Source organism: Convolutriloba macropyga, chromosome 4 (genome assembly GCF_964194025.1).
Source record: "Convolutriloba macropyga chromosome 4, txConMacr16.3, whole genome shotgun sequence".
NCBI classification, from domain to species: domain Eukaryota; kingdom Metazoa; phylum Xenacoelomorpha; order Acoela; family Convolutidae; genus Convolutriloba; species Convolutriloba macropyga.
Genome location: NC_134471.1, coordinates 75,665,894 through 75,690,799, shown reverse-complemented (window position 1 = coordinate 75,690,799; position 24,906 = coordinate 75,665,894). Strand labels below are relative to the sequence as shown.

At 35.4% G+C, this 24,906-nt stretch overlaps 3 protein-coding genes across 3 annotated transcripts in view; all 3 read right to left on the bottom strand.

The window, feature by feature from the left end:
* LOC142338679 (uncharacterized) overlaps window positions 1-1,573 on the bottom strand; it is a 48,568-nt gene extending 46,995 nt beyond the window's left edge. Inside the window, exon 1 of the mRNA XM_075388545.1 lies at window positions 1,271-1,573. Within this exon, the coding sequence (XP_075244660.1) occupies window positions 1,271-1,441 (171 nt within the window). The 5' untranslated portion in view covers window positions 1,442-1,573. The remainder of the gene's footprint in view (window positions 1-1,270) is intronic.
* Window positions 1-24,906, bottom strand: part of LOC142337902 (uncharacterized) — a 519,657-nt gene that overhangs the window by 139,461 nt on the left and 355,290 nt on the right. The window lies entirely within an intron of this gene.
* The window catches only part of LOC142337910 (uncharacterized), a 218,721-nt gene that overhangs the window by 177,260 nt on the left and 16,555 nt on the right, over window positions 1-24,906 (bottom strand). The window lies entirely within an intron of this gene.

Here is a 24,906-nt window from a genome sequence, read left to right as displayed (position 1 = left end):
CCTGATGCACTGACCACTGCGCTATCAAGCCATAATGCATATTTGCCAAAACGATCTAATAGAGAAAAACTAGTTCCAGAGCAATTAAACGATTAAAAAATGATCAAAGACCGACGATTTCTTTTGAAAAAAAAACGACGTAAGAAACGACAAAAAATGACGGAAAAACGTTCAAAAAGCGACGATTTCATTTGATAAAAACCACGCAAGAAACGACAAAAAACGTCGAAGAAACGATCATTTCTTACACTTAAAAGACTACTTAAACAACGGGAACTAATGAAAACGACGAAAACGACGATAAAACGACGAAAACTACGATTTCTTACAAAATATTGTTGTTTTTTCGTCGTTTTTTCGTCGTCGTTGTTGTCCTAATATTGCTTTGTACATTTTGACTTTCTTTTTTTTCTACTTATGACGTCGACAAAACAAAACCTTTATATTGAAAAGCTTTGTTATTTTGATTGCGACTTTTCGAAATACTGTTCTGATGTTTCGTTGCAGTTCGGGTCATCTTTGCTGCACTGCTTTTTCGACAACCCATAAATCTATAATCAAAAAAGTTTCTTTTTGTCTTCACGGTTTTTCTTTTGTGAACCATATTAAGTGTTCTTTTTCACTTATTTTATTCAAATTGCTCTATTTAATTGATGAGCATTTGAAAGAGAAAATTAACAAAAAAATAGCTGTTTTTTTGAGTTTCTAAAACTTAAATCAGGTTTGATTAATCCAGTTTTTTTTCGTACGCCGTAAGATACTCATATTCTATAGTCATACGACGCAAGAAACGACAAGAAAACGTCGAAGAAACGATCATTTGTTACACTTAAAAGACTACTTAAACGACGGGAACACGAAAACTACGAAAACGACGACAAAACGTCGAAAACTACGATTTCCTACAAAATATTGTCGTTTTTTCGTCGCTGTCCTCAACACGGGACTCAATCGAATTTGAGCAAACGTGAAAATATGCCCCTTTTTGAGACAAATTTTACGGTAAAATTTGTATAAAGTTCATCAACTTTATATTGGGATTTATGGCAAGTTATCTTTGCGTATTATCTGAATTTCTTAGGTAACTATGAGCACTAGTGTAGGGAATCGATGGTGTAAAAAATTTTTAAATTAAAATTGATCCAAAAATTTAATTTATGTTTCTGCAATTTATGTTTCTGGTGATAACTAAATTTTTACATTCACCATAGTATGGTTTTTCGGGCCTCAAACTCTACGTTATATGTCCACCAGGATTGGGGGGACTCACCTCGTCACATTGGTTTTCATCTCTTTTTTCAACGCATCTCCACAAGTACAAAACCAATCGGTGGACATAATACACTTGCTCTTCAGGAATGATTACACAGGATACAATTCCATGGTCAAAGCCCGTCCAGCAACAGTTGATTAAAATCAATTGAAAAAAGTTCCACGTCATAGGAGATCGCAGAAAGAGTGTTCGAATTAAAACGATGCAGACCAAGTAAAACTGATTGTTGTCTTAAACTAATTATCGGCCGTTTTTTACATTATAGACGTAAAAGTTAGTCGTCGAGCAGTTGATAATGAAAGTGTTTGACAATGAAATGGTAAAAAAATAGTCAGGCACTAAAAATTTCGAGGTAGCTCAAATTAGTCAATTAGTGGATCTTTTCCGTTTGTGCCCCCCCCCAGCCTAATTGGCGCATATTATTTGCACCCCCCCCCCCCCCCCCCGACGCAGATGCCATATTTTTACATAATGATTTGCACAACCAGAAAAAATCCGAATCTATAATTCAACGTCCCTGGTCAACATATGCTCAACAATCATACACTGAGGGCAAAACTAGGGCAAAACTTAGGGCAAAACATTCAAATGCACGTCAAAGAAATATTTTTATGGACTGTGATTTTTAAATTGCGTTATTATGACTTAGCTAAAAGCTGTCTTAAAGACTCATTAAGCTACCTGCTGGTTCTCGTGTCTGAATAATTTTCATATTGTGAAAGTTTTCCGTCTTCGCAATCTTCTATCAGATCAACATTCAACTAAGACTGGGGCAAACAAAAAATTGTTTGCTCAAATTGTGTTCGATTTTTTTTAGAAAGAAGCAAACCAAAAACAAAAGTAACAACTATAATATTTCTATAGCGAGATTAGTTTATTCCTCCGATTATCGTTCAACAATTATGCATATAATAAAATACTAATTCGCGCTACCCTGGGGTTTACGGGTTCAGCCCCTAACCCAAAACTGCCCTCACCTGGGTACCGGGTGCATTGGTCAGGATTAAAATTTTCTTATTTCTGGAGAAGGAACCTGACGTCTAAAATGTTTGCTATTTTGTCGCAATCCTTTGAGAAAATGATAAATGTAACAATTTATTAGTCAGATTGGGCCACAAATTTAGAGGGTGAATAGATTCGGACAAAAACGTTTAGACAATCAGCAAAGACAAATTTCTCTTTTTTACTTTTTTATTGCTGATTTTACTGTTTCCACTTCAACTTGAACACGAGAAGCAAAAAGAAGAGAAGGACACTATCTATCTAATTTTTTTCAGCCTCGAGATTTTGAGATTGATTGTTATTCATGTTTGATTGAAGCTGCCGTCTTTGCAAGAAGCGCGAGCTGATAAGGAATTTAGTTGTAACTTCGGCGGGGTATCTTCAGGACCAACGAAATTGTTGATTGCCTGCCAAATTCTTCTTTTCTTTGTAACTTCAACTAAATGTTATTTATTCATATTCTTGTGGTAACATTTTATCCAGTTGAGGAAAAAGTGTGCAGCAGAAAAAAACGTGTTCGTATGAAAAAAAAGCATGTAAGATGTAATATGCCAAAAGTTTTCGAAGAAATAAAATAAAATCTAACAGGGTGCAAATTGGTTTATGTCGGAAAAATGGGTAAAAATTGGTAAATCAGCTGTTGATAGCCAACTTAGAGATAATTAGTTCATCGGACATTTTGGAAGGTTGACGAACCATATAATCTAATTTTTGGTTTTTTCTTTTGTGGCGCTGATATAAAAACTAGATGCTTTCAAAAAATCGGTAGATTTTTTTCTTTTTTGTGTAAAGTGAAACTAAAGAAAACTTAAGCTACCCTGCCTTTTTGAAATGTTTTTTCGTCATGCGCTTTACAGTAAACCAGTAAGAGAAATAGCACGCAATTTTTTTAATCAGGATAATATAGTAAAAACAGATCTCTCGCTCAGGTAAAAAAAAATTTATGGGTGGATTGCCCAGTGGGTAAAAATTTACAACCGAAACAAAATGGTGCGTTAGTTTCTGTAAATTTTTTATTATGTCGGCGGATTATTGCTCTATTATGATTTTGCGTGGCTAAGAATCATTATATAACCTTACAGTTTGCATTGTCGGCAGGTATTAATCATTATAGCGGTAAGGGAGCATTTTGTGCATTGCTGTGTACATTTTGACTTTCTTTTTGCTACTTATGACGTCGACAAAACAAAACCTTTATATTGAAAAGCTTTGTTATTTTGATTGCGACTTTTCGAAATATTGTTCTGATTTTTTGTTGCAGTTCGGGTCATCTTTGCTGCACTGCTTTTTTGACATCCAATAAATCTATAATCAAAAAAGTTTCTTTTTGTCTTCACGGTTTTCTGTTGTGAACCAAATTATATGTTCTTTTTCACTTATTTTATTCAAATTGCTCTATCTAATTGATGAGCATTTGAAAGAGGAAATTAACAAAAAAACTAGCTGTTTTTTGAGTCTCTAAAACTTAAATCAGGTTTGATTATTCCAGTTTTTTTTCGTACGCCGTAAGATACTCATATTCTATAGTCATACTTTTGTTTCCGTTATTTCACAAAAATCTTCATTTTGATTCTCTTGCCTTTGTATCTGGTCTCCAAAAACTGAACAACTCAGGAGTAGTCTCCGGTAACTATTTGCAATTCGATTTTTGAATTCAAAGCGCTCCGCGGGAGAAGACGGCCGTTTTTATTGTCAAACTTTTTATTGAATGCAATTGAGCCGTTTTTCACCAGTGTTTTTCAATTATTTTGTCAATTAGGGTTTGCATTTGCTAGTATTTTGATGTACGCCAGGTTGGGTTTGGGCGATAATAATCAGCAACCGCAACCCAAGCTCTATTTTTTGTTAAATAATTTAAGTTTCCAATTGATGTTTGATTTTTTAAATTGGCTCAATATTATAAGGTAAAATGACTTTTTTTGTCTAAAACTAAAAGTTTGACTTTTGAGTCTACTTGTTCTTCATCATTAAATGCACTTTCGTTTTTGTCACATCATTGTGCATTGGCTAGTTTCGCAGCAGTTCTTGTAAATTAATAATACACCATCGTAAATGATATGGAATAGTTATCAGGGTTTGGTCCAGCAAACTTATTCTCTTGGTCAGCGTCAAAACAATTGAAATTTGAGTTTCCTACAGCGCGCGATATTGTTTGTTGATAAACACAAGATTTTTTTCTGTTAAAATTTTACTAACCTAATTTATGCCTTGAAACATAGAAAAATATATGTTTTTGCGCTGTCAATTTCTGGAAAAGTTGGGTTGACCGTGTTTTTTCAGGTTCATTCATTTAGCTCAGTTTGAAACGCGTTCTTAGGAAACTAATACCGTTGTTGTGATTGATCAGTTGTTGTTTTCTATTAATGTTTGAATAAGTTCTATTCTGTTCACAGTCTCTCAAAACTTTGAACAAATTTTTGAAAGTAGATAATTCTGTCCATGCAGTTTTTTTTGTATGTCAGAGCAGCTATCATCAAAATACACTAGTTCTATGTTGTTGAAATTTTTTCTTTGTTATAACAAATTGAGATTACTTTTTAAAGAAGCCTTCAAGGCCCTTCCTGTGTTTTCTGCCAGATGAAACAAAAGTAAAGGGCGCTGCACAGTAATATTGAAAGATTTTGTGCAGGTTTATTGTTTGCTTCCTATATTCGGAAAACTTCAATACATGCTCTCAAAAGCTGTTCAATTTGTTTCCACTTTTTGTCAGATAAAATTTGGGATAATTTCAGATCGAAGTGAGCTGAATCGGGTTTCGCCAATACTTGGAAATTGAAAATTGATTGTTAACGTTGATTGTTTTGGAAGGGCTCTTGTTGCTTATGAAAGCTCTGCTTATTTAAGTTTAGTTAGTTTTCATGTTTAGTATTTTTCAAGTTCTCAAGGATATATTTGAAACTAATCAGAGTGCAGTGCTAACTTATTGATGTTTTATTTACTTATTTCTTGTTAGTTTTGAAATTATTTTTTGTTTGTGAATTAATAAGCAAATAGAAGTTTTATCTTCTCTCAGGTAATTGAATAGATGTTTTGCAGAAAAATGTATCCTATCCTTGTCGTCAATTAATAACTCTTGCATTTGTTTCGAAATTTGTTCACAATATATATATATATATATATATATATATATATATATATATATCTCATCTAGATACTTTTCGAGTGATTGTTATCTGGTGTTATTTTGGACAAGATATTTCGATTGTTCAGTGGGTACCAAAAAAACGCTATTTTCCCAACTCTATAATTCACTTCAAAAAAGCAACATCTTTTAAACTGAACAAACAAGAATAATAATTATAGACCCTAAAGTTGTACCTTTCAAATGTTATTTCAATTTGATTATTTAATATAAACTCGAATAAACACTTTAAATCAAAAATATCGTTGATCCGCAGACAGTCAGGTTCCGAAGTTCAAAGTGTCAAATTTAAAAGTTTTGGGTATTACCACTGCTTTAACGCTCCCCATGTACCTGCAATATTCTGGTTGTATATTTGAGAAATTGCAGAAAATAACCATCGAAAAAAAAATTTTGGTTTATTTTAAAAAAAGATTTCAATTTTGAATGGAATTAACTCTAAATAAGTTTGTCAGGTTACAAGCTCGCGTCCAAAAACAAAAAGCATTTCATCAGATGTAAATTGGAGCACTAAAAGGTCTAGTTACGGACGTTCTTGTGTACTCAATATCCTCAAGCGAGACTTTAAGCCAGCCGATGTCTACTTTGACATTTAGTATGTCAGAAAACAGAGGGACGACGTGTAAGTCTTAAAAGAGCGAAAGTGTTAAAGTCCTGAGTGTGACTAAACTACCTTTGCAAGATTGCAGTTTTTGTATATCGGCATCACTGGCATCACTCTGTGTTAGTTCCCTGCAACTCCAATTGTAAATTTTCAACAGTAAAGAAAGATTAATTGAGTCAAAAGCTTTATGAAAGTCAACTGATAGAGCAATCAGATACTGCCGTCAAACATTGTAAAAGCTGATGTAAAGCTGAAGTTGATATACTCTAATAAATTAGCGACGGTTGTGCCTCCTTTGAGGATACCGTATTTTCAAAGAGAAAAAAACTGGACTTACAACAGAATAAAACTTGTCAGCTTTATGAAAATTCTTGATAAAGAGGGGAGGCTTATTGGGCATGAGTGTGAAACTTTTTATTTTTGTAGAGGGGAACCATTTTTCTCACCTTCCATGCTGCAGAAAAGTTTATTTTCTTAATGATGGTAGTTTAAAAATTATGTGAAAAATCTTGTAAATGGCTAGCACAACGTTTCAGAATGAGGTAGCCGATCCTATCTACGCCTATCGTTTCGATTACCACAAGAATCTTCAAGTTTTAAAAGACTAAGAAAAACAAACTATTGATCTCAATGTCTACTTCAATTCAATGTTTACTTCAAGCTTTACTGTGATTTTGGTATGACAAGACAGACTGAAAAAAAAATTAAGTCTTTCATCATCCGTAAATGCTGTTGCATCTTGTTGGGTAACTTTAATTGGCTGGTAATTTTTTTTCTAAAGACTCAATTTAAATCGTTGCAGATCTGAAAAACTCCAGGTCTTGAAATTGATATTCCGATTGTTTGCTGAACATTATTAAGAACCAGGGTTAACTCAGTTTGTGTTCTCTCAATTTTCAAGTTGCTCAGTTGTCTTTTTAGTGTCCTTTTTTATATTGGTGGATTTGTAGCGAAGATTTTGTTTGAACACATGCCAAGGTGTGTTTATTTTCCAGTGCTCAATTTTTTTGAAAAACTTTTGTTGATAGTTATCAAAAAAAGCTATACAGCAAATCCAATATCAGATTAACATTATTTGTAGAGCAATACTGACTAAATTGATGACTTCTTATGAATTCACTGATCTCAGCCAACTTTACGCTTTATGTTTACACGAAAATGTCCAATCAATAATTTTAATGGTTAACTTGACGAGTCGTTTTTAGATAAAAGTTATTGCTAATGATTCTTTAGTTGTTTTTTTGTGTGTTGAGAAGAAGATAATTGCTCTTGTTGCTACTGATTTTACACCTGTATTTTAGAATTCTTTGTACGGAGTTCCTTCCGTAATAGGAATTGTTTTTCTAAAATGTAGTCTAATATGTTGATGAAAAGTTGTCTGCGCCCATATTCGTTGTTTTGATTTTGTAAGTACCAGAAATGTGTTATTGTTCATCTATAAAGGCTATTAGGACGTGCACTGTAATTGCAAACAACTATTGCTACCATCTGTGTCAGAAGGATGAAATAACACAATCTGTAAAGTCCGCTTCTATTCTTCAGCTATAAATAATTTTTATTCACATCCATTGGATAACCTAAGTGTTTAGATTTTCCATCTTTACTCCAGCGATTACTTTGATGTATCTCACCACGTGGAAACAGTGTAGCGTCCGTTATGTTTTCCGTTTAAAATGTCCCAGTTATGCAAAGCACTTTAAAATTTTTAAAACTTTTTGAGGTATGCAAAATGTGTTCTACGATGGATGTCTGAGAGGATGTTTCTTCCATTTTAAGTCAGAAAAATTAGGTGGATACTCAGCCATCAACCAAACAAAGTTGATCTTAATTCAATCTTCCGTGAGTTCCTCATGAAGATATGTCATATTTGACATGGCAGTCTATTGATACAATTCCATAACAGTTTGTTCTCTCAGGGTTCTTCAGCATTTTGTTCTCCGTAGACGCTGGGCTTTTTGGAAACGCAGTACAAATATGATGCATATAATCTCTGCAGAAGCTATGAAGTCCTTTCCATAAACCTAATTCGATCAGTGGTGTGGTTCTCTTCTGCTGCCATCATTCTTCCTGTGATATTCTTTTCAAGTAGTCTAGCAATTGTGTTACAATTTCTGTCTAATCTCGATAGATTGGATTTGCGACACGAATACCTACTGAAAAAATGATGTGTTAAATTGAAACTTATTCAATTTGCAGTGGAAATCTGATGCGATTCCACTCTGAATATTTGTTTTAGTCTTGGAAACGCAACGTGTTTACACTCAAAAAACTATTGGGCTCAAAAAAACAGCGAAGACAAGAACAATTGAAATGAAATAAAATACTGAGAAGAATTAATAATAAAGCAAATTGAGCGGCATAAACGGATTTACATCGTTTCTATACAGAGGTAAAATGGCATCAGGTGAACAATGTGTGAGTCATAAATATATCATACCCCTGTGAACTGAGGTCAGAATCCAATACATGTTTCCCAATAGAACCTCTTGTTTACGCTTAGCAATAGAACTTCACTTTAGCAATGTTTTGAGTGTATCAAAATTTTGAAATAGAAATTAGGAATGTTTTGCAGAGTGTTAAGAAATCATCAATATTTAAAATAAATATGCATATATATTTGTGTATTAGTGTCAATATTCACTGGTTATTATATATATAAAAAATTATATTTTCTTGTCATAGCCGGTCATTTATATTAAAATAAACGTGTGGCAATTGATGGCAAGTTTCGGTGAGCACTAAGTTTCGGATAAACGAGAAATTACATTTACAAATTGTTATCGGAATTGCGGTATATTTCCAATGTTTTTGAAAAGGATTGAAGTAATGACATAACGAATGAGATCACTTTGAGACTGAAAAAAAAAGAACGTGAAAATGTTACGATTGTTGAAGATAAATTTAATTGGAAAGCAACAGAAAATGAGTCAAACTTAAAGCATCTGATTTTTATTGAAACTATTGACCTTGAAGTTTTAATTGATGACCTTCAAATGAAGAAGTTTTAATTGAGTAAATTTGGCTCTCAGTGTCAAAGACTCACGTGCTAATCTTCCTTTTCATAGTCAGAATAGTCATAATCGGGAGGGGAGTTCTTGGCCGGCCGGATTCATGGGTGTGGAAGACTGACGACGGGAAGTTAAAAATTGCTTTCTTCCGCCAGTGGTCATCTGCTTTCTTGTGGTATGATTTCTGCTATCACCGTGTTTTCTGTTCGCTGCTTTTTTAGTACAGGAATTGATTCGGTTTCGCTAAACTAACGAATTGAATTTTCGAAGCCGCAGTAAGAAGGGGCTCTTCTTTTACATTCGCCCGTCGAGTTGGAGGGTTTAGACATAGAAGACGCAGCAGAAGTATTAGGATTGGGGCTATTTCTTCTACGTGTGATCAGTGGTTGCGGCATTTAAAGTTTCCGGGCTGACATTGCGTATGAAATTCTGCTACTAGCGGATGAATTTCCCGAAGAATTGTTAGATTGTCGGTGAAGAATTTTGGTATCCTTTATATTTTGTTGAGATTTTTAGTGTGTTGCGCGACCATCTCCGCATTCGTTTTTCGCATGGGAGAAGTGTTATTTGCTCATAGTTTCAAAGTGGGGTGTTCCGCCCTGCTTTGGTGCGTATTTAGCAATATCATTGTTACGTACCCTTACTTCTCGTGCACTAGGCTCTTGAATTTTTGTTGGTGTGGGGAATGTTTGTGTGACGACACTACCATGTGCGATGATGTGCCACAAACAACGGAGATCTTTCTTGGAGCGCTTTGTTACTTTTCCTACCAGCCTCAACTCCAACGATTTTTCCATGCGTGGAATGGTAATCGTCAGCTTCGGATGTAGAATAAAACTAGTGACTGATTGATTCTTTTCGGCGTTTCAGCGGCGTCCGGCGTCTAACTGAGCACTAGTCATAGGCAGAGAACCAACTGATGTAGTCAAGGTAGCCTATTACCGGAAATGTATCTGCGTTTAAAGGTGCGGCGGTTATGTTAATAATCTTAATTTCACAAAAAAAAAACGTTATTTCCTAGTAAACATAGTGCTTGCCATAAACGAAATTTTCGTGGTACTACGTGAATTTTAGTGTGTTCATCTAAAAACTTAAAAACTTTAGGACCATTAGTGTTTTCGAATACCTCTTCTGTCATATATTTGAAAAAGCGATCCATATTTGAAAGGAAATGTTTTTCTTAATGTTTTTCATTCATAATTGGGCCTGCAAAATCTATTTGTATTTTTATTTGGGCTCAGAACAACTTTCATGTGGTCGCCATGTTGAAGCAGGTTGTACGGAGTTAAAGTTCCTATTTATATCCGTACAGGGTTTGCAGTTGTTAAGTATTTCGCCTTGCCTATAGGGGCAGAATTTGTATTGGCCAAGGGAAATCATCCCCAGTTTCCAGGATGAGTGCGGTGGAGGGACTCTAATACTGTCCTCTGAAAAAAAATTGGTATTGCCACCCTTTTGCAATACTCACTGTGACCGTACTTTTTAGTGGCGCCAATATGAGTGCATTTATGTCACGCCAGTACAGTTTCAAGTCTTTTTTTGCATCGCTGTTCGTTGTCCTACAAGACTCAATCATAAACTTCCTTCAAGACTGCGTCTTTTGTGGTCAACAACACGAAGGAGCCCTTTGTGAAAAGTTGGTTGAGATTGTTCTCAAATAATTCGTCTCATGACAATCCCAGATTTAGGGTAACTTGTCCCTTAATTGAAGAGCATAAAGCATTCACATCTGAGTTTGGTTGATTGGAAGGTTACCTGTCCTGGGGTTGTTGTTGCAGTTTTTGGGGATGGAATAGTGGTGCTCAGATTGTGGAAATTTTTTATTGGATTAGTGCTGCGTTTGCACTAAAAGAGTTTAGTAATAGTTCAGTGCAACCATTTAAGGCAAAGAGCAATTAAGAATTGTTTATCTGCTAAGTATTAGTGGTACGAGTGGGATACGTTTTATTTACCAAATTAATAGGGTGCGCTTGACTGTTTGATGGTGCAGTATTTGAATAAAATTGTGCAATAGCGTCTCAAGTTCAAGTATTGTTACAAACGCAAATTTCTTGTCACATTTGTTTGTAATTTTTGTTTTTTGATTTGGTTTGCGAGAAATATGATTTACCAGTCTCATTTTAGCAACTAGCATGTGTTCAATATTAAAATTAAAAGGTAATAATTGGTCCACCCAATGTGTTAAACGACTATTATAGGGTTCATTAGATCGCTGTTCTTTAGCAAAAGGTAATATTGCTCTATGATCAGTGATAACAGTGAATAATTTTCCAAAGAGATATTATTTGAAATATTCTACAGACAAGGCTACCCCCCATATTTCCAATTCTTTGACACTATACTTTACCTCATCGCTAATGGGAAAGGTGATGCAAACGCAATTATGTGTCAGCCTGTCGTTGAACGTTGCTCTAATGCAGCAAACAGACCTGTACATGATGCACCAAATTTGATCGATGTCGGTTTCCAATTGCGTTTAATAATATCTCTTTCCGTTTAATTTGCAACCTGGTATTAAATGTGTTGGAAATGTGACTCTAATTCATCATTCCATTCAGTTTTTGTTTTGTTTTTTAAGAGGGATCGTGAAGGACGACATAATTGTGACAAATGCGGAATTTTTTTGGTATATAATGTATTGAGCCTAAGGGCGATCGTAATTGTTCAAGGTTTTTAAGTGCCAAAATGTTTAGGATTGCTGAAATTTGTGATTCAATGGTGAGATGCCTGATTGACAGAAATGTTAGCCTCACCAATCATTTTCATTTTCGACGAAGTGACATTTTGAAAGATCAATTAGGAAGTTATCCCGTAATAATATATCGAGTTTTTTAAGGCATTAATAATCTAACACAAAAAGTTCCTCAATGGATCCTCTACTGACAACAAAAATCAAGTCCAACTAGTAAATCGTATTTTTTATTTTGATTAACGTATAATCCATTGAATTTTAGAAAGCCACCGTTTGGTCAGTGAGACCATAGCAACCAGTAATTAAGCAGTAATTATTCGCCGCTTCTTTTATTAAAATTGCATTCTCCGCTTCTTTTATTAAAATTGCAAGCCCGCAACGTTTCCGGGTACAAGTAAATTGGCTGTAAGCATGTTTTACAACAAGTTTGGTGAAAATTTACGTTTAATTTGACTTTTTTGCATTAATTTTTCGTTGAAGAGTGTCTGATAATTTTTCAAAATTTGGCATCTGGTACATATTTTATGTATAAAATTGATTTCATATTTTAAAATCTAAAGCAAGTATAACAGTTTTATCTGTTTTAAGGATAAGAACAATAGGGTAGATAAAATTTTTATTTGAACGACTATTATGTTTTGTAATATTTTTTTTTCATCAATTATTTTTCGTTTTTTAATTTTCCGTTTCCGACTCTACGATCTTGTTTGTTTTGGGCAGTGCTATTGTCCACGTATTCCCTATAAAATTCATCGGGCGGTAGAATTAATTAATTGGGAGATGCTTCTCGTAGGACGTACTGGGGTAGAATAGTCAGATTCAAGTTGTTGAGCCATTGTTGCAATCGTCGTGGAGGTTCCATTGTTGGTCTTTCCCAATAGGGTTCAACCCGAAAAAAACACTTTCCTATGGTTCTGACTGAGGCATGTGATACTCCGCTCAAATAGTCTAGTAATTGCGTTACAATAGCTCTCCACTTTAGGTAGATTGGATTCGCGTCACAAATGCGTAGTCAAATTTGATGTGTGAAATCGTTATTCATTGAAAGTGTAGTTGAAAGCAGATGCAAATTCATTCTGTTTATTAATTTTAGAAAATAATAACTGCGTTTCCACATAGATTATTGTTGCGCTCTAAAGAAGAGCGAGAGAAGTGAAAGAACAACTGAACTGTTTTAAACTACTGAGAAGGATGAATAATTAAGCAAACATGGGTGGCATGAACTGATATACATCGTTTCCAGAAGGAGGTAAAATGGCATCAGGTCAACAATGTCTAAATCCTTAATATTTTCTACCCCAGTGATCTGAGGTCAGAATTTGAGATAAGCATATATATTAGTTAGAAACTCAAATTAACAGATTCTTTCTCATATTTCCCATTACTATATTTACCAAGCCAAGTTAAGGCTCAGCCTAAAGACACTAATGTTGCAAATTTTAGCATCTGCAATCTAACGAACTAAGAATCTTCGAAACCATTTTGATCATATCAAAATTGAAATTTTGTCTCCATATCTGCAGCACCGCGGATTCTATAGGCCGTTAAATGAACGAAATTTTTTTTCAATTGATGTAGGTCTCCGAACTATATCGGTCTTTTTTAGTTAGGAATTGCAGTCGGAGACTGTCTTGTTCGATTCCTCTAAATGTGATTCAACTGGACGTTGTCTTTGCTGCGTAGAGACATTTGAATAAGTTTTGCACTTTCAGATATCCTTGTCTGGGAACAGGCATTTGAGATTAATAGCGCGTTGCAACCAAGCGCAAGTACTCCAAATGTAGCAGCATATGTCAATCGCGTTCAATCTTCTCTCATCTACCTGCTGTTAAAACAGGTGTTACGCACTAATTTTAAGAGCGTTCCTCACGGTGTTTTCGGAGCTTAATTTTAGCAGTAAATAATGTGAATAATTGTCATTTTACAAGGACTTATTTTGATGTTCACAGTGCGGTTTTTAGCGGATATATTTTGAATAAACTTAGCTAGTAATAGCCTTTTATTGAGCGGTTCGGATGCGCGATATATCCACTAGTTGCCTTGGGTTTTAGAGCTATATTTAGCCACAACATAACGCTAAAGAAGCCTGTTCTAACTTAGTTATTTTATGACGAATTTCCAGTTCAATCTTTAATTATTTTAACATAAATTATAACAAACTTTTCAGAGATTGGATAAGAGGTTTCAAGATTATTGTTGAGTTCGAATAGCAACTGATACTCAGGCTGTTTCTCCGGTGTTCTGGTGATCGTAGCTTCCGCAAGGCTGTACCCTGAGTTGTATTGGTCCTTCGGAAATATTTACTGATGTATAAGTTGGGCGATTTCCGGCTTTTGTACTCTCTTGATGTTTGATAAGTACATATACAAGTTCCGTATTAGCACCTACTTTATCACAATAATTACTTCACCAAGTACATAATCTGTCATGAAGTTATTTACTAATTATGCGAATTTATCTTCAGGAAACTCAAAAAAGTGTATATTGAGGCTTTTAGGCACTTGATATGTTTATCAGTAAACTGTCAATCTGCCGTTGTTTTTCATAAACATAATCAAATTAGGGGTTACAGGCCTAGATGGAAATACTAACTATATATGGCCTTGAGATCTATCTGAATATGAACTAGATTAAAGCACTTATTTATGGATATTTAAAGGAAAATAATCACGTAACTATGAGCGACGAAATAGGGGCGTGACACTACCGGACTTTATGAAAATTTTCCATGAAAAGTTTGAGAAGGAACTGGGTTTTACAACTTTCTATAAAACATATAATCTGCACAAATATGAGGATAAACATATATTTTTGTTGGAGCCAAACAATTTATGTTTTCTTAGAAAAGTGTTTTGAACAAAAGCATTAAAGTTAACGACATTTAAAGAATGTAACAGAAATAAAGTTTAAGTTAAGACAAATTGAGATAAAGGTTAAAATAAAGAGGGTTAAGACAAGATTAAAGGCTTTGAAGGAACCTTTGAGAGTTGAGAATGCGCTAATGCTGAAGAAAAGTGTGCGAACATAAGATAAAAACTCGGGCTTGAGAGATCGCATTAAGATCAGCACTGAAATTAATCATGGTTTTTTTGCTGAATAAAGGCTCTAAATGTTGAATAAGGTATCACAAATGTACTGGTTGAATGAGTGGGCTAAAGCACTGGTTAATTTCTGGGATTGAAGCACTGGTTTTGATTTTATAAAGCACTTAAAAGGAAAACTTATTGGATGAGGGGTACTTAATCAGTTAAAGGATTAATACTTGTTGAACTATTTAGGACTTTCAAGAGCTCAAAGTATACTTTTGTCTCGGGTTAAAGCGCTGTTGTCCTGTTCGTCTTCTGTGGTAGTTTGTTCGTCTTCTGTATCAAGTTTGTCTGTTTCAAAATGAAGATGCGATTTTAGTTGGACAGTTAAAGAGTTGAAGGAAAACTTGAAGGTTGCTCTCCCTATGAACAGAACTTATGTCTCTTGCGGAGAAATCTGAAGTTTCTCTTTTGTGGTCGTCAATTGGTTTGTCCAGGTGGTTGTCATTCTTGATGCTGTCGTCGGGAGTAGGAACTACAGTGATGCATGTTACTCGTGCAAAATTTTTCCGCCTTTTGGTTTTCCTTGAAGCTTTTATGGATTAGTGCATTGTGTCGATGCATGGTAGTTACTTCACTCTATCTTTGCTGGATGTTATGTTTTAGTTCAGGCTGCTCACTCTGAGCAAGACCAAGAGCTGCTTTCTTTTATTGTCCTTCATTTGGACGCTTGAGGTCCTGTTCGGGGAGAAAAAAATGTCTAGGAAAAACAACTTTCAGCACTTTTTGGACGAGCTCTTCAGTTTCCCTTTTCATTGTCTTTCACTAGCTTTGGCAATTTGTCTGCCTCTCGAGTATAAAATGAACGGTAACTTGTGGTGCTGTATGTGCAGTTCATGGACAACAATATGTTTTGTTCTCCGAAAGTTGGTCTGAAAGTTTCCCACAGTGATCAGATATTCAAATGGAACTCGATATTGGGAAACTTTTGCAATGTTTTTGGTTTTGTGACCAACTATTGCTGTTATCACATGTTATTGTGGTTCCTTTTATCCATTTGTCTACTGGATTCAAGCTTTTAGGTCTAGTTTTCTCAATGTTTCACTTGCTTATTTGATATTTACTTGTTTCAGCTGTTCTCTACTTTTTAGGTCGTGTGGTGATGTGTTTCTTGATATTACTACTAAATATGGTGATTTATAAGTGTGTCAATGTAGTTGTTTGGTTGCATGATGGGTGTATGGTTACGGGTATAGTGGTTGGGGGGGTCGAATTTTCCATGAAAAGTTTGAGAAGGAACTGGGTTTTACAATTTTTCTATAAAACATATAATCTGCACAAATATGAGGAAAAACATATATTTTTGTTGGAGCCAACCATTTTATGTTTTCTTAGAAAAGTGTTTTGAACGAAAGCATTAAAGTTAAAGACATTTAAAGAATGTAACAGAAATAACGTTTAAGTTAAGACAAATTGAGATAAAGGTTAAAATAAAGAGGGTTAAGACAAGATTAAAGGCTTTGAAGGAACCTTTGAGAGTTGAGAATGCGCTAATGCTGAAGAAAAGTGTGAGAACATAAGATAAAAACTTGGGGTTGAGAGATCGCATTAAGATCAGCACTGAAATAAATCATGGTTATTTTGCTGAATAAAGGCTCTAAATGTTGAATAAGGTATCACAAATGTACTGGTTGAATGAGTGGGCTAAAGCACTGGTTAATTTCTGGGATTGAAGCACTGGTTTTGATTATATAAAGCACTTAGAAGGAAAACTTATTGGATGAGGGGTACTTAATCAGTTAAAAGATTAATACTTGTTGAACTATTTAGGACTTTCAAGAGCTAAAAGTATACATTCCTCTCGGGTTAAAGCGCTGTTGTCCTGTTCGTCTTCTGTGGTAGTTTGTTCGTCTTCTGTATCAAGTTTGTCTGTTTCAAAATGAAGATGCGATTTTAGTTGGACAGTTAAAGAGTTGAAGGAAAACTTGAAGATTGCTCTCCCTATGAACAGAACTTATGTCTCTTGCGGAGAAGTCTGAAGTTTCTCTTTTGTGGTCGTCAATTGGTTTGTCCAGGTGGTTGTCATTCTTGATGCTGTCGTCGGGAGTAGGAACTACAGTGATGCATGTTACTAGTGCAAAATTTTTCCGCCTTTTGGCTTTCCTTGAAGCCTTTATGGATTAGTGCATTGTGTCGATGCATGGTAGTTACTTCACTCTATCTTTGCTGGATGTTATGTTTTAGTTCAGGCTGCTCACTCTGAGCAAGACCAAGAGCTGCTTTTTTTATTGTCCTTCATTTGGACGCTTGAGGTCCTGTTCGGGGAGAAAAAAAAATGTCTAGGAAAAACAACTTTCAGCACTTTCTGGACGAGCTCTTCAGTTTCCCTTTTCATTGTCTTTCACTAGCTTTGGCAATTTGTCTGCCTCTCGAGTATAAAATGAACGGAAACTTGTGGTGCTGTATGTGCAGTTCATGGACAACAATATGTTTTGTTCTCCGAAAGTTGGTCTGAAAGTTTCCCTCAGTGGTCAGATATTCAAATGGAACTCGATATTGAGAAACTTTTGCAATGTTTTTGGATTTGTGACCAACTATTGCTGTTATCACATGTTATTGTGGTTCCTTTTATCCATTTGTCTACTGGATTCAAGCTTCTAGGTCTAGTTTTATCAATGTTGCACTTGCTTATTTGATATTTACTTGTTTCAGCTGTTCTCTACTTTTTAGGTCGTGTGGTGATGTGTTTCTTGATATTACTACTAAATATGGTGATTTATAAGTGTGTCAATGTAGTTGTTTGGTTGCATGATGGGTGTATGGTTACGGGTATAGTGGTTGGGGGGGTCGAATTTTCCATGAAAAGTTTGAGAAGGAACTGGGTTTTACAATTTTTCTATAAAACATATAATCTGCACAAATATGAGGATAAACATATATTTTTGTTGGAGCCAACCATTTTATGTTTTCTTAGAAAAGTGTTTTGAACGAAAGCATTAAAGTTAAAGACATTTAAAGAATGTAACAGAAATAACGTTTAAGTTAAGACAAATTGAGATAAAGGTTAAAATAAAGAGGGTTAAGACAAGATTAAAGGCTTTGAAGGAACCTTTGAGAGTTGAGAATGCGCTAATGCTGAAGAAAAGTGTGAGAACATAAGATAAAAACTTGGGGTTGAGAGATCGCATTAAGATCAGCACTGAAATAAATCATGGTTATTTTGCTGAATAAAGGCTCTAAATGTTGAATAAGGTATCACAAATGTACTGGTTGAATGAGTGGGCTAAATGACTGATTAATTTCTGGGATTGAAGCACTGGTTTTGATTATATAAAGCACTTAGAAGGAAAACTTATTGGATGAGGAGTACTTAATCAGTTAAAGGATTAATACTTGTTGAAATTTTTAGGACTTTCAAGAGCTCAAAGTATATTTTCCTCTCGGGTTAAAGCGCTGTTGTCCTGTTCGTCTTCTGTGGTAGTTTGTTCGTCTTCTGTATCAAGTTTGTCTGTTTCAAATTGAAGATGCGATTTTAGTTGGACAGTTAAAGAGTTGAAGGAAAACCTGAGGATTGCTCTCCCTATGAACAGAACTTAGGTCTCTTGCGGAAAAGTCTGAAGTTTCTCTTTTGTGGTCGTCAATTGCTTTGTCCAGGTGGTTGTCATTCGTAATGCTGTCGTCGGGAGTAGTAACTACAGTGATGCATGTTACTCGTGCAAAACTTTTCCGCCTTTTGGCTTTCTTTGAAGCCTTTATGGTTTAGTGCATTGTGTCGATGCATGTTAGTTACTTCACTCTATCTTTGCTGGATGTTATGTTTTAGTTCAGGCTGCTCACTCTGAGCAAGACCAAGAGCTGCTTTCTTTTATTGTCCTTCATTTGGACGCTTGAGGTCCTGTTCGGGGAGAAAAAAAATGTCTGGGAAAAACAACTTTCATCACTTTTTGCACGAGCTCTTCAGTTTCCCTTTTCATTGTCTTTCACTAGCTTTGGCAATTTGTCTGCCTCTCGAGTATAAAATGAACGGAAACTTGTGGTGCTGTATGTGCAGTTCATGGACAGCAATAAGTTTTGTTCTCCGAAAGTTGGTCTGAAAGTTTCCCTCAGTGGTCAGATATTCAATTGGAACTCGATATTGTGAAACTTTTGCACTATTTTTGGTTTTGTGACCAAATATTGCTGTTATCACATGTTATTGTGGTTCCTTTTAACCGTTTGTCTACTGGATTCAAGCTTCTAGGTCTAGTTTTCTCAATGTTGCAATTGTTTATTTGATATTTACTTGTTTCAGCTGTTCTCTACTTTTTAGGTCGTGTGATGATGTGTTTATTGATATTACTACTAAATATGGTGATTTATAAGTGTGTCAATATAGTTGTTTGGTTGCATGATGGGTGTATGGTTACGGGGATAGTGGTTGGGGGGTCGAATTTTCCATGAAAAGTTAGAGAAGGAACTGGGTTTTACAATTTTTCTATAAAACATATTGTCTGCACAAATATGAGGATAAACACATATTTTTGTTGGAGCCAACCAATTTTTGTTTTCTTAGAAAAGTGTTTTGAACGAAAGCAATAAAGTTAAAGACAATTAAAGAATGTAACAGAAAAAAAGTTTAAGTTAAGACAAATTGAGATAAAGGTTAAATAAAAGAGGGTTAAGACAAGATTAAAGGCTTTGAAGGAATCTTTGAGAGTTGAGAATGCGCTAATGCTGAAGAAAAGAGTGAGAACATAAGATAAAAACTTGGGGTTGAGAGATCGCATTAAGATTAGCAGTGAAAATAATCATGGTTATTTTGCTGAATAAAGGCTCTAAATGTTGAATAAGGTATCACAAATGTACTGGTTGAATGAGTGGGCTAACGCACTGGTTAATTTCTGGGATTGAAGCACTGGTTTTATTTATATAAAGCACATAGAAGGAAACCTTATTGGATGAGGGGTACTTAATCAGTTAAAGGATTAATACTTGTTGAACTAGTTAAGACTTTCAAGAGCTAAAAGTATACTTTCCTCTCGGGTAAAAGCGCTGTTGTCCTGTTCGTCTTCTGTGGTAGTTTGTTCGTCTTCTGTATCAAGTTTTTCTGTTTAAAATTGAAGATGCGATTTTAGTTGGACAGTTAAAGAGTTGAAGGAAAACTAGAAGATTGCTCTCCCTATGGACAGAACTTACGTCTCTTGCGAAGAGGTCTGAAGTTTTTCTCTTCTGGTCGTCAATTGCGTTGTCCAGGTGGTTGTCATTCGTAATGCTGTCGTCGGGAGTAGGAAATACAGTGATGCATGTTAGTCGTGCAAAACTTTTCCGCCTTTTGGCTTTCCTCGAAGCCTTTATGGATTAATGCATTGTATCGATGCATGGTAGTTACTTCACTCTATCTTTGCTGGATGATATGTTTTAGTTCAGGCTGCTCACTCTGAGCAAAACCAGGAGCTGCTTTCTTTTATTTTCCATCATTTGGACGCTTGAGGTCCTGTTCGGGGAGAAAAAAAATGTCTAGGAAAACAATTTTCCTCACTTTTTGCACGAGCTCTTCACTCTCCCTTTTCATTGTCTTTCACTAGCATTGGCAATTTGTCTGCCTCTCGAGTATAAAATGAACGGAAACCTGTGGTGCTGTATGTGCAGTTCATGGTCAGCAATATGTTTTGTTCTCTGAAAGTTGGTCTGAAAGTTTCCTTCAGTGGTCAGATATTCAAATGGAACTCAATATTGTGAAACTTTAGCAATAATTTTGGTTTTGTGACCAACTATTGCTGTTATCACATGTTATTGTGGTTCCTTTTATCCGTTTGTCTACTGGATTCGAGCTTCTGGGTCTAGTTTTCTCAATGTTGCAATTGTTTATTTGATATTTACTTGTTTCAGCTGTTCTCTACTTTTTAGTTCGTGTGGTGATGTTTTTATTGATATTACTAATAAATATGGTGATTTATAAGTGTGTCAATGTTGTTGTTTGGTTGCATGATGGGTGTATGGTTACGGGGATAGTGGTTGGGGGTCGAATTTTCCATGAAAAGTTTGAGAAGGAACTGGGTTTTACAATTTTTATATAAAACATATTATCTGCACAAATATGAGGATAAACACATATTTTTGTTGGAGCCAACCAATTTATGTTTTCTTAGAAAAATTATTTGAACGAAAGCAATAAAGTTAAAGACATTTAAAGAATGTAACAGAAATAAAGTTTAAGTTAAGACAATATGAAATAAAGGTTAAAATAAAGAAGGTTAAGACAAGATTAAAGGCTTTGAAGGAATCTTTGAGAGTTGAGAATGCACTAATGCTGAAGAAAACTGTGCGAACATAAGATAAAAACTTGGGGTTGAGAGATCGCATTAAGATCAGCACTGAAATAAATCATGGTTATTTTGCTGAATAAAGGCTCTAAATGTTGAATAAGTTATCACAAATGTACTGGTTGAATGAGTGGGCTAAAGGACTGGTTAATTTCTGGGATTGAAGCACTGGTTTTGATTATATAAAGCACTTAGAAGGCAAACTTATTGGATGAGGGGTACTTAATCAGTTAAAGGATTAATACTTGTTGAACTATTTAGGACTTTCAAGAGCTCAAAGTATACTTTCCTCTCGGGTTAAAGCGCTGTTGTCCTGTTCGTCTCCTGTGGTAGTTTGTTCGTCTTCTGTATCAAGTTTGTTTGTTTCAAATTGAAGATGCAATTTTAGTTGGACAGTTAAAGAGTTGAAGGAAAACTTGAAGATTGCTCTCCCTATGAACAGAACTTATGTCTCTTGCGGAGAAGTCTGAAGTTTCTCTTTTGTGGTCGTCAGTTGCTTTGTCCAGGTGGTTGTCATTCGTAATGCTGCCGTCAGGAGTAGGAACTACAGTGATGCATGTTACTCGTGCAAAACTTTTCCGCCTTTTGGCTTTCCTTGAAGCCTTTATGGATTAGTGCATTGTGTCGATGCATGGTAGTTACTTCACTCTATCTTTGCTGGATGTTATGTTTTAGTTCAGGCTGCTCACTCTGAGCAAGACCAAGAGCTGCTTTCCTTTATTGTCCTTCACTTGGACGCTTGAGGTCCTGTTCGGGGAGAAAAAAAATGTCTAGGAAAAACAACTTTCATCACTTTTTGCACGAGCTCTTCAGTTTCCCTTTTCATTGTCTTTCACTAGCTTTGGCAATTTGTCTGCCTCTCGAGTATAAAATGAACGGAAACTTGTGGTGCTGTATGTGCAGTTCATTGACAGCAATATGTTTTGTTCTCCGAAAGTTGGACTGAAAGTTTCCCTCAGTGGTCAGATATTCAAAAGGAACTCGATATTGTGAAACTTTTGCAATATTTTTGGTTTTGTGACCAACTATTGCTGTTATCACATGTTATTGTGGTTCCTTTTATCCGTTTGTCTACTGGATTCAAGCTTCTAGGTCTAGTTTTTTCAATGTTGCACTTGTTTTTTTGATATTTACTTGTTTCAGCTGTTCTCTACTTTTAGGTCGTGTGGTGATGTGTTTATTGATATTACTACTAAATATGGTGATTTATGGTGTGTCAATGTAGTTGTTTGGTTGCATGATGGGTGTATGGTTACGGGGATAGTGGTTGGGGGGTCGAATTTTGCAGCGTTAACATGTTTTTTCGAGTTTTTCGCGGAGTAAGTAAGGGAAAATGGGACAGTTAGTGAGTATTTAGCTAATAAGTTGATGTCAGTGATAGTAGTGACTGATTGCTGTGGCTTTTCAGCGTTGTTTGGTGCGTGTGTTAACAGTTAGTGCCTGAATTTGCTGAGTGCTAAGGGTGCGCCGATGGAAATTAACTGGTTTCAGTGCAATTGTTTTGATTATCATGTAATGTACTTTAAGTTATGGGCATGTTTTTCGGATATATCATTGGATTGCAACAATTATGCTTGGTGTTTACTAGTAGAACTAGTAGCGGTGATGCATGTAAGAATGTGGTAATGTTTTTGTGGCAGTGCGCAGCTATATAATGACATATTTGTGAGAGTGCAAGAATGGTGATATAATGACTTTTTGAATTCTTGAGCATTCACTTTACTTTACTTGTGAAATACTGGTTATAGACTGATTCTAAGGATTCTAAACACTTGCCCTGGTTGTTAGCAACAGGTGTGTGTGATATGAGCTGGTTTGGAAGAGTATTTAGTACTAACTTTCACATATAATTTCTTCGTAATATAGGTCATTTTTCCGCATCAGGGCTAGTGGTACATATATGTAAATTTTTCAATTTTTATTAAACTTTGGGCAAATTGTTTTGCTTGGCCCACTTGGTAGACATTGGAGAGGAATAACTACGCTATAAATTCAGGTTTTGGAACAGTTTTTGGTCAACTTTTTTAATCATGTGTCAGAAGTCGAAAAATGCGAAATTTCAGGCAGCCCAGCGTCACACGATTTTTAAATTGGCAGATCGCTTCAGCAGCTTAAAATTGGCAGATCGCTTTAGCGGCTTAAGAAACCCTGCAGCGCAAAAAAATTGGCATAATTTGAGCATTTTTCGCAAAGTTGTGACTATTTTCGTGATCTGAACCTGGCTGTTTTTGGATCGTCAAATTTTGGGTTGAATAAGTCATCGCTGTTCATACATTATCGATACTGGAGGGTCAAAATGGTACTGTCTGCGCCTGGTATTAATGTATATTACTGAATTATAGGGTTTGAAGCTATTTATCGGGTCAGAACATTGATTTTTGAGTCCAAAATGCTAATTTTCAAGCATGATTTTTCCACTATTCGAGCTTTTTCAAAATATATGTCAATCTGGTGATGCTCTAGAGACCTAAATTAGGTGCTAACTGTTAGTGCTGATATTTGTAGCTATCAGGGGTAGCATTTTGGTAGCTGTGGAGATGAGTAACTTGTGTTTTGGTCCAGTTTTTTTGTAGAATTTGCTATATTTTTACTTGTGGTGCGTCATGTTTGGTGCATAAGTTAACATACGTTGGAGATGACTAATTTTTGACGGTAACTGAGGGTCATACTAGTAAGCACTATGTTGGTGGCAGCTATTGGTGCAGTTTGGTCCATGATTTGAGGTCATTATATTGAGTTTTTCAAATTAGAATTTTGGGCTAAATTTGGTCAAATAAGTGCAGATTTTAATTTTTTCAGTTTTTTCAAAATCTATACGTTCCTGTGCAATTGTATGGTTTTATTAGTCTTGCACAACTACTAAAGAGACTGACAATTGGATATGGGCTCATAAGTCGGTTATTTGATACTATTTTTCTGGTCTAAATCTGGCTCTAATTTGACTAAATTGGGAAGAGTTTGGTAGGCTTCAGTTTTTTGCTATTATTTCAACTTTTTACTTACTAATTTTCATTTTTTTTGGTATGAGCGTGTAGAACTTGAGCATGCGGAAGTTTTAAGCTAATCAGATTTTCGATCAGTTTTTCGGGTTTTATGAACATGTTCGTGAATTTTCAAAAAGTTTTCAAAAACAGGCAGCCCGTCGTCACGCGATTTTTAAAATGCTTGGATCAAGCTCAAAATTTGTTTTTCGCTTCCTCGGCTCGAAAAACCCTGCAGCGCAAAAGTTTGGGCCGTTTTAACTATTTTTTTACGAGATATAACGTTTTTGCTGCAGTGAACCTGAGTTTTTGAAAAAGCTCAGGTAGAGTATAGGTTTTTGACTATGAGTCAATGAAAATCTTGTTTAAAATGGTTGATATAGCTATGGATTGGACTGCTCATGAGTAGAACTAATTAAATTACCAATAATATTAGGCATATTGGGGTACTAAAGTGCATTTTTCATCACTTTTTTTGGAAATTACAATCAATTTTTGTGATTTTCGTTACTTTGGCTGTCTTTTCTCAGCCTGTATTCGCACTAGGTGGCTGGGAGTGCATATTCTGAGAAATATAGATGTGGAAAAGTTGATAGTATGGTTAATGGTTGTCAGAAATCAACATTTATGACTCTAGAGGGAAGTAACTGAATTTTTTCTGACAAAATTATGATAATTTCAGAGCTTATATTGGTTTAAGTCTTCATGGTTGGTACTGGGGTAAGCTGGGACTGGTTTTTATGGTACTACAAGGCTAGTGGAGGGTTTCACTAAGGTTGTAGAGGGTATAAATGGCATCAATGGGGTCAGGTGGGAAAAAATGACAAAGTTTTTGAAGCGCTGAATTGAAGCATAAGCGCAATTTTCGTTTTTTTC